Below are 10,450 nucleotides of genomic sequence, written 5' to 3' on the forward strand. Positions count from 1 at the left end.
AAAAAATACACATAATGAGAATATGTTTTTAATATAACAATGGTACGAGAACAAATGTCTTTCAAATAAACAAAATGAGAACCGTCTGCGCGAATCAGAACGGGGTGAGTAAATGCTCACATTAATGCTACTCAGTTCTTATGTACATGTCTACAATCACACATGGATTAAACAGTAATTTTCCTGAACTGCACTAAGCAATTTTGAATTGCATAGTGATTTAGCATAAGATTTAGCACATGAGCTCCAATAGTACTCCCTATATTCATTCCCTATTATTATAATAATATTAAATTTAAACAACTTTGGTGTGGAGGAGAGAGGGAAATGATGTGGAAAAGAAAGAGAAATGAATATTTTAATGATAAAAATAGTTTAGGAGTGGCTAGCATATTCTAAAAATAGGGAAGGGGAAGCTTGTGCTAGTGATTTAGCACATCACTAGCATAGTGTTGGAGTGCAATTTTATCCCATATTCCTTATTTTTGGATTTAAGACTTGATTTAGCACACCTATTGTACTTGGTCTAAAAATATATACACACGGAGTCACGGAGTATATTAAAAGGAAATGCCGAGGGGGAGAAGTGGAGTATATACAAAACCCATCCCGTACATCCCCACTCTTAAAAACACTTCAACAATAAATTTCGTCTCTTTAGCAACGAAAGATAGAAAGGATAGAGATACAGATACATATACATACGGGGTATTCATACTGCTGCTCTGCTCGCGATCCATTTTGCCGCCTTCTTACATCTCTCTTCTTCTCAGGGTTTCGTCTCTCTCCACCACTCTCTCTCTCTCTATATATTATATATATTTGTTTTCGTTCTCTATTTGATTGAATTGATAGCCGTGTGATCTAGGGTTTTTTATATTTTTCGTTTCCAATTCAATTTTCAATTTGACTGTGTGCGTGCGTATATACAAAAATAAATACGAGAATCTTGATCGGTTAGTTGTATTTGTACTGGATTGATCACGAGAAGCCAATTGGGGCTGGGTTTCTCTCCTCTTCTGCCTCTCTTGGCAACTCAAGGTTAGGCGTTTATTTAATCTCACTTGTATTTATTACGATTGTTGTGCTTCTTTCTAATGGGGCCAATTATGATATTACAATTTGTGATTTTGAATAATTTCGAGGGACTAGATACAATTTTTTCGGATTTTCAAAGCAACTTTGCTTGTTAGGCTATGAGTAGATTTTCAAAGAAAATTATATGGTTTATTGATGTATATGTAATGATGGGTATGAAAATTTATTACAAGAAATTAAATAGAGATTTATGTGGTAAAATTGGGTTTTAAACTACGTTCATGTGTATGTATGGACCAGTACAAGTAGCCCGGTGAATAGAACTTGGGTTCATTGGGTGGATACGGTATGGACAAGAGAAATAGGTTCCCTGAAGGAGATTCCTCATCGGATGAATCTGGTAGCTCCGGACGAATTGATACTGAAATTTCCGCTTCTGAGAACTGTAGTGCTCCTAGGAAGAAATGGATCATGTTGAATCCTGCCACAAAAGATGGTTTTGGTGTACCAGTTAAAGTGCTTCCACTGTCGAAACTGTCACATCCTGATAGACAGAAGTTGTTACTGTGTCTTAAGACAGAACTTGAAAAGGTTGGGTTCTTGCGGAAGAAAGTTGAGACACGGAATGTGGGTGTTGTTTCTGTGTCACCGTCTACTAGTATTCTTAGTGGCAGTAATGCTCAAAATGTGCTTAAGAACGGGAACACGAAGCGATCATCCGCATTGACTGACGCACCTGCTAAAAAGTTGAAGCCTGGTAGCTTAACCAGGGGCACATCAGGGAGGTTTCAGTCCTCAAACAAGCCTTCAGAGCCATCTTCTATGAACTCAACTTTGATGAGACAGTGTGAAAATTTGTTGAAAAAGTTGATGTCGCATGAATTTGGTTGGGTCTTTAATAGTCCTGTTGATCCTGTGAAGTTAAACCTTCCCGATTATTTTGATGTTATTAAGAATCCTATGGATCTGGGGACTGTAAAAAAGAAAATCTCTTCGTCAGTGTATACAAGCCCGCTGGATTTTGTAGCCGACGTTAGGCTTGCATTCACCAATGCCATGACCTATAATCCTCCTGCAAATGATGTCCACTTGATGGCTGCTACCCTCAGTAAGTTTTTTGAGGTCAGATGGAAGGTTATTGAGAAAAAGCTTTCTGCAAATGTTCCCCAACAAATGCCTCAGATATCTAGTGTTCCCACGGAAGCAGGAAAGGTCAAGCCAATGCCTCCCTCAAAAAAGAGAAAACATTCTTCAACCCAACTTCTAGTTTTACCAGAGCCTGTATGTGAGCCTGTAAAATGTATGACTGCTGAAGAGAAACAGAAGTTAAGTAAAGAGTTGGAATCTTCACTGTCGGATCTACCTGACAATATTATAGAGTTTTTGAGGGAACAGAGTTCTGCAGGGAAAGATGAAGGGGAGGATGAGATTGAGATTGATATAGACACTCTCACTGATGATACCTTGTTCAAATTGCAAAAGTTGTTAGATGATCATTTGACCGAGAAACGAAAACATGGAAAAGGTGAACCTTGTGAAATAGAGGTAAGCTATGTTTCCCCTCTGTATTCTCAGTAGAAATTCTGGACTAAAACTGGATAGGTATTGTTACTTTATATTTACTTTATATGCTTAAAATTTCTTTTCTTCACATCTCGTACAGCTGTTAAATGAATCTGGTGTTAGCAATTCCTCCATGCAGCTAGACAAAGGTTATCGTCTATTTCCCAATAAATTAGAATCTATGTTGCATGTGAATATCACATGAAATGCCATTTGACTTGTATTACACACTTTTGCAGGAAATGGACTTGTTGCAAAGGATGTTGATCTTGTTGGAAATGAGCCTCCTGTCTCCAGCTATCCTCCTACTGAGATAATACATGATTCAGGCAGTAGAAGCAACAAATTCATTAGCCCAGGAACGTCAAGCGGTAATACAGATCAGTCATTTTTATTAACTATATCTGGTTCCTGTATTCGTTACTATATGTTAGACTCAATAAAGCTGGTGGGTGAACTCTGTGTGTGCACATTTTCTTATCCAGCTTATGAGATTGTCATGTGATTTTGATTATGTTTAATTTAGTGTTGCCAAGACTATGTGAATATGTGATTAGGAATTTTGTGGAGAGCAGTAACGAAACCATTCCACCTTGTGTTAGTTTTCAAAATGACCACAGTAAAGGAGACGAGAAATAGATGGTTTTCAATCTTGCTGGCTTTCATAAATTAAGAAACATTTTTGTACTTCTTATATTAAAAATAACTTCAAAAATTTTCTTTTTTTCCCCTCAGAAAGAAAAGCATATTTTTTCTTAACTCTGTAGTTCCTTCTTGCTTCATTTTCTTTTCTCCATTCTCCAATCGTAACTTTAAGACATAATGTTTCCTTGTGTTCCTAAGGAGAAGGTCATTATAGCATGTCCTGTATTTTATCAATATGTGCTTTGTATGACAATATACAAGACACCACGGTTACATACTCCTTCATAGTAGCATGGGGCCACATTTGTTATGATTGTATCTCTATCCAGTGTTCATGTTTAAATAGCTCGTTGATAATTTGATATTTTTTTCCTAATGATTTTGATCCATGTATTTATTTGTTTTCTGGGTGAATTATATATATTCCATTACAAAGGATTATTTTGGTTATCTAATTACCAAAATAATACTTATGTTAAGTCTGCTTTATAATTTTCAACTCTATGGAAGCTATAATTAAAATCTTATTTCTCTGACGAGGGTGGATATTCTTTCACGTATAACTTCTTGCACCTTATTTATCATAAGATCTTCACATTCTGTTCTTCGTATCGACCAATCTTCTAAATTAGAGAAGGATGGCACAAGCCACCTCCGTTTGTACGGAAAGAATCCTAGTTCATATTCTCTGCTGAGTGCTGAATACAGAGTCCTCAACCCAGACAAGCTTTTTGCTTCAATTGTCGTTAGCATTGATGTTCCTTGAAACCTTGCTAGACACATCACTTGATTGGTTAAAGTATGGCCAGGTTGCTTCCATAGCCACGGATTATGTGATACTGGTCATGGTATAAGAATAACAAATTTATGCAATTTTAACTCTCACATGCATCGGATTTTGTTTTTGCTATCTTTGAAGATTTGTATGGCAAGATCGACTGATTGTAATATGTATCTGTAGCTGTAGTGTACTTCTATATGAATATATATATATTATTGTATATACTTGTGATTTGAATATTTGTGTCTTGTTTTGCACAGATTCAGATTCGAGGAGTTTTCCTGCCATGGCAGCAGATGTTGCTACAGCCTCTTCTAGCCCAGTAAAGCGGTCAAAGGTATACCATGATATGTATTGGGCATATTTGGTCTTTCTTCTCCTGTTATATGCATGTGTTCAATTATGAATCCGTGCAATCTATTATTGTCGATACAGGATGATACCGTCCACGTAGCAGAGTTGGACGAGAATGCAGGTCCTGGAGACTTGGTTGATGGAAATCGTAAGTTACTAATGTTTAGTATAATATTAGTATCTAGCTGTAACTACTTTTTTTGTTTTGATTATTTAAAGAATAAGACATGTCACATCTTACTTTCCTTACGGCTAGGAGTGAGTAAAATGGGATTCCGTTTTGTTAGATCACTATAATTCCCATCCCAGTTCTGGTTCAGTTTGACTGGTATGCAGATTCTGTTTGTTAGTGCATATGCTTTTTGACTTTGTGAACTTCACTTTGTCCAATAATTGAAATCTGCCATCAGTAACCTTTACTTTAAAACAGGAATACTGCTTTAGATCGGAATCAAAAACAGCGTGTCTTTTTTAAAACGAAACAAAATGACGCTGCATGATAGAAAAAGTGTATAGGCACTGCTAAATTCGAAGCAAGGAATTAACCGGGAATAATGTACAGTTTAATGTATTGGTCTAAGTATAAATCTTTCCCATTTTATGTTTAAAATAAGCCATAGATTTAATCTCCCATTCTACTATTTGCTCAACCTTTAGTTCTCATATTTCTTTCTACTTTCCTAAATGAAGCATTTATCGTGAAAATTACTTCTTCAAAGACAAACATATTTGATGTGGAACGGAAGTGATTTATGATATGTTTGATACATTTTTATTGTGCAGGAAAATGATTGACAATATTCATGTGTAGCCTCTAGTTGTACCACTTTGTTAATTATTTAATATACGTCTCCCTTTTGCGGTTGGGAAAACCCTTTGGGTAGTGGTTTTTCTGCCTCTATTTGAGCAAAGTTTGTTGTTTTTGTTTCTACTCCATATATTCATCTTTGCAAATGTGTCCTGCATCAAAAGTCCTTAAATGAGAGCTTGATCCTTACAAATTGGACAGTCCTATTCAGTTTACTTTTTTATATTTTTCAAAATCAAACTTTTTTATTTTATTCAAAATTTAGGACAGAGAAAACTCAGTTTGTGTCGGGGAGATTTTGAATATATGAAGTCAGGAAAATTTATGTCAATTGTCTATGAGTGAGCGAGCTTGTAGAATATGATATGAACTCTGAGAAATTAGAAGGTTGCTTTGGCTGCCAAGTATTTTGACATTACTTATTGATATTTGATTTATCTTGTTGACGTTAGTAAACAGTAAATATGCTTAATCTGAACGTCTTTTTGATTTAAATTATAAAATTGATGTGTTTAGTAATGATTTAGAGTATAGTGCACGTAATGTACTCATATACTTATTGATCCTACTTATAATGGGGCCGTTTGGGAAAGCTTAAAAAAAGTGATTCCGTGCTTAAAGTAAAGAAGTGGATTAGAAGTGAGAAGTAAATAAGTTAATAAAGTGTTTGGAAAAGAAGCAGAAGCTCTGAGACAGAAGCTAGCATTCTCAGCTTCTTAAAAGTGCTTCTACTTCTTTACACAAACGGGTCAAGAAAAGCAGAAGCCAGAAGCAGCTCCGGCTTCTGCTAAACAAACAGGCACAATAATTGTAGTTTAAATCGAGCTCTTAAAATATCGATGTTTAAATTTCATCACACTTCGTTGCATTCCGATAATTTGGGTTAACTCCGTTAATAATATAAGAAGTAAAAGAACTTTGTGTACTTGGAATTTATTCAAAGACACTACTTGCAGTAGTCTAATCTAAAATATAGGATACCCAACGTCTCCCTTATAAGTCAGAATCAACTTATTTGTACAGTTTGTGCAATAAACCTACTCCCTCTATCCCATTCATTTCTATACATATATATTTTCGGATGTCCCTTTCTTCTATACATTCCGAAAAATAGTAACTTCCAATAAATAAAGAATACTATTTCACCCACTACTTTCTTCCACTATCTCTATTTTATAATAATATAAAATACTATGAAAAACCAATACTTACTCCACTATCTCAACTCTATTATTTAATATAAATTGGTTCCATTTCATTTAATTTTACTCATTTTTTTACACATTTTCTTGGTCTCAATGTCCAAACTCAATGTGTATAATTCAATGGGACGGAGGGAGTGTAAGTTAATTTTTGGCTTATAAGTTGAAATTTGACAAGTTGAAAACCCTAGCTTTTTGTCGTGAGTTATTTTGATTTTTGAAATTTGATTTCATAAAAATTACTAATAAATGTATGCAAACAGATAAACTAAGCCACACAAATGCCTCAGAGTAAAGTCCGAGTGTGCGAAGTGCATATTATGTGAAGTGTGAGTGCACAAAGTGCACTTTACTCCCTAAATTACTAGTAGAGTCAAGCCAATTTAATGGAATGCTACAAAATGTAATGAATGATAAACATTGATATTTCAAGTGCTCGATTTTGAATTACAGTATTGCAAGTGGTTTTTTGAATGTAGTGCGAGTATACAAAGTGCATTTCACTCTAATATATATTAAAATCAGGATAAATTTAAAAGTCATTTATTCGTTTGATTCAAATATATCAAAATAGTCACTCATTTCAAAATTGACTAACTTCAAATTTTGTATCAAGTAATCATTTGCCAATGACTAAATTGATATAAAATTCTAATTTTTTTAATGACTGAGTTAATACAAATTTTTAGAGCTGTTCACGAACCGAGCCGAGTTTTGACCGAGTCGAGCCGAGCTTTAAATTTTTTCTTATCGAACCGAGCCGAGCCGAGCTTTCTTATCGAACAAAAAAGTGTGTTCGAGCTCGAGCTCGATAACTAACGAGCCGAACACGAGCTTGTTCACGAACAAATACGAGCCGAGCCGAGTCGAGCCGAGCCAGAGAAAAATAAGGCCAAACCGCTACTTTACTCTTAAAATAGCAAGCCAAATAAAATTTTTGGTATGTTTTGATGGTACCATATTATAGTTGATATTCTCATGATCGATTTGATATATTATATGTTGAATTTGGCGTTCAATAACATATATATATTACGAAATTATTATGAAAATATTGTTTTTTTTCGAGGTTTAACGAGTCGAGCTCGAGCCGAACGAGTTCGAGCCGAGCTCGAGCCGAACATACTAAAAGCTCGGCTCGAGCTCGTTTTCTTAACGAACAATTTTTTGTGTTCGAGCTCGAGCTCGTTAACTTAACGAGCCGAGCCGAACGAGCTCTTAACGAGCCGAGCTCGAGCTTGTTCGCGAACAGCTCGGTTCGTTAAACAGCCCTACAAATTTTCAAATTGATAACCAAATTGAGTCAATGTTGAAATGAGTGACTAGTTTGATATATTTGAACCAAATGACTGATGACTTTGATACTTATCCCATATTAGATCTGGTAAATTTATGTATATGGAGACTGGTGAATTTTTGTGGCTAGTTGGGCGACTTGTTCACTAGTCTTATTGGAGTCACTCATATGGCAAAGCTCGACTTGGCGCTGTGGTAACCATGTTTTGGAATATATTAGTAAGCAATCATGTATTTGCATCAATCTAGTCAGTTCATAAACTAAATAGAACGTTAAATGGAGGCTGTTGAGTGTTGATGTGATCGATGTTGATTATGTTCTTCTTTGAGTTGGATGTAATATCCTTAATTGGGGAAGTAGAGACATTAGTGAGTGGCTCCAAAGTTCTACAGCAATTACAGTAATACTAAACTTGAGATCTTTATAATTAGTCTAAATAGAGAACTTTGTTGACTGTATTACATCCTTAAAATTGGGCACAGCTTTTTTCATTGTTAGGTGTACAAATATGAGTTGTTACCGATTTATGATGTTAAATTAAAAAAATTGTTACTGCAAAGTCAACTTTTAAGGAGTGCATTGTTGGGAAAGTAAGATGATATGATATAGTCCTGAACAGATTTATCCTTTTGCTCTGTTGGGGCTTGCTACTTTCTTTTTTGGTTTGTGTTATAATTCATTTTCAGATCAGTTCTTAATTAATTTACCTAGTTGCTCCTTGTTTGTGGTTGGTTAGAATCAGTCAGCGGTTTGGACCAACTTGAACCTTCTCAGCAGAAGCCAAGCTCAGTTGAGTCAGATAGCTGCCAGGATGGTACGCATATGGTGAAAGATTATTTAAGGTATTGAATATTAATTTAGTTTCTGGGTCTTATGTTTTGTCCGATGCAATCTATTAATTCAGGGGATAGTGCTCCTTCAGAAAGGCCAGTTTCACCTGATAAACTTTACAGGGTTGCCATTTTGAAAAAGCGATTTGCAGATACAATTTTAAAAGCTCAAGAAAAGACTCTCAAACAGGTCTGTAACATGATAAACGTTTTTGTGGTCCCGTCATATTTGTGCTTAAACTATATATCAGTATCTATTTCTTTATATGAACCTTGCTATTTGTCCTTTTGGAGCACAGGGTGAAAAGGTAGATCCTGAGAGACTCCGACTTGAGCGTGAGATGCTTGAGTCTCAGAAAAGAAAAGGTAGTTTGTTTAGCTAATATGCGTCAATTGGATTTTAGTTGCAATTTGTTTTTAGCTTTGTTCTTGGGTGAGGGGGTTAAAGATTACGTGCTGTGATTTCTTGGGGGTGCTAAATTGCGTAATTAATGTCCTATAGAGAAAGCTCGGCTACAAGCTGAAGCCAAGGCTGCTGAAAATGCAATGAGACTAGCAGAAGCTGAAGCTGCAGCAGAATCCAAACGCCAGAGGGAGCTGGAGAGAGAAGCAGCTCGTCAGGCATTGTTAAAGGTATGCATTTTAATATATGTGAACCAATGACGTTGAACTTAATCCTATCAGGCGGCCATCACTGGTAAATTCTCTATCCCGCAGATGGAAAAGACAGTCGAAATTAATGGGACATCCCGGTTTCTTGAAGACCTAGAAATGCTAAGGACAGTCCCGTCTGAACAAGTACCGAGCTCTGTAGATGAGGCAAGCCCAGACGAGTCACTGGATTGTTTCAAGTTTGAAGGGAGTAACCCCTTGGAACAGCTTGGTCTTTACATGAAAGTGGATGATGAAGATGAAGAAATCGAGCCACCAAGCAATGATGTGGATGTAGAGGAAGGCGAGATTGACTGAATCCCATTCTCGCTACTGTATCGATGAAGAAGCATGAAAAATAATTTAAAAAAAATTTCAAACAACATGTCTGTATTTTGTATCTATAATGTAGCGTTCTCTATATATTAGACAAACTGAACTTTTTATACAGCAGGCAACCTATAACCAATGTAAAAAGATGAAACCCTTAAAAAAAACTAATTTGCATACAGTTGTATTATATTTAGACGTGTTAGTGTAGGTCTTGTAGCAGTGACAAAGTGAAGGTTGTTTTGCAGAATTCTTAATTTATGTGTAAACTATGGGGCTGTTTCCAAACACTTTATTAACTTATTTACTTCTCACTTCTACTTTACTTCTTTATTTTAAGTATGAAATCACTTTTTTTAAGCTTGGCCAAACGGCCCCTATGTCTGTGAGGTAACAATGTATGTACCAGACGTTGCTATGAATCAATTGAACGCCGCAGGCTATACGGCCTCTTTTGTTTGTCTCAGTTGCTACTCATTAACTTCTTTTGTGCAATCTACTTCTGAACTTGTATTATGTAGGAGTATGAAACTGTCAAATATTTTCAACTCCTATCTGAATTGTTAGAGTATAAAATAATGTGGTTAAAAATGGTGTCATTGCAGGGAAAAAGAGGATGTATTTCCTGATTTTGATCCAAAATATCAATAATTAAACAAAATTTTTATACCAACAATTTACATATGGTACTTAGTTGATATTCATAAAAAATATTTAATGAATATACGTTGTTTAATAAATAAACAGATATTTCTTATTCATCATAGGATAATCACTTATTCACAAATTTCGTGTGGGGTTAATAGTTTTCATTTGTCATCTCATAAAAAATCCTTTTCGCTCCGCTTAATCTTACCCTTTTTATGGATATTTAGGAATTGAACGATACTGTTTGGTCAAATACCTAGCGACAAACTCCGATATTTTGTTATTATCGTATTTGTGAACAAG

The 10,450-nt window shown here is 35.4% G+C and overlaps 1 protein-coding gene across 2 annotated transcripts; it reads left to right on the forward strand.

The window, feature by feature from the left end:
* Nucleotides 1-557: 557 nt before the first annotated feature.
* On the forward strand, nucleotides 558-9,813 carry LOC108227595 (transcription factor GTE8). Of its 2 annotated transcripts, none has more exons than XM_017402831.2 (11): nucleotides 558-1,041; nucleotides 1,339-2,583; nucleotides 2,702-2,750; nucleotides 2,841-2,972; nucleotides 4,288-4,364; nucleotides 4,463-4,529; nucleotides 8,425-8,502; nucleotides 8,593-8,708; nucleotides 8,818-8,884; nucleotides 9,021-9,151; nucleotides 9,236-9,813. In XM_017402831.2, exons 2-11 carry the CDS (start codon nucleotides 1,387-1,389, stop codon nucleotides 9,485-9,487), a joined length of 2,166 nt encoding a protein of 721 aa, XP_017258320.1. In that variant the 5' UTR covers nucleotides 558-1,041; nucleotides 1,339-1,386; the 3' UTR covers nucleotides 9,488-9,813. The 2 variants fall into 2 exon arrangements, with proteins under 2 accessions (XP_017258320.1, XP_017258321.1); XM_017402832.2 differs by having other exon boundaries at nucleotides 569-1,041; nucleotides 8,425-8,530; nucleotides 8,642-8,708.
* The last annotated feature ends 637 nt before the right edge of the window (nucleotides 9,814-10,450 follow it).

This window comes from Daucus carota, chromosome 6, assembly GCF_001625215.2.
Source record: "Daucus carota subsp. sativus chromosome 6, DH1 v3.0, whole genome shotgun sequence".
Lineage (NCBI taxonomy): Eukaryota > Viridiplantae > Streptophyta > Magnoliopsida > Apiales > Apiaceae > Daucus > Daucus carota.

Excerpts from the sequence above, each read along its gene's own strand:
- LOC108227595 (XM_017402831.2), top strand. The coding sequence starts at position 1,387 with ATGGACAAGAGAAATAGGTTCCCTGAAGGAGATTCCTCATCGGATGAA. Across the intron at positions 4,365-4,462 it reads GCCCAGTAAAGCGGTCAAAG|GATGATACCGTCCACGTAGC; the intron begins GTATACCATGAT and ends TTGTCGATACAG. Across the intron at positions 4,530-8,424 it reads AGACTTGGTTGATGGAAATC|AATCAGTCAGCGGTTTGGAC; the intron begins GTAAGTTACTAA and ends GTGGTTGGTTAG.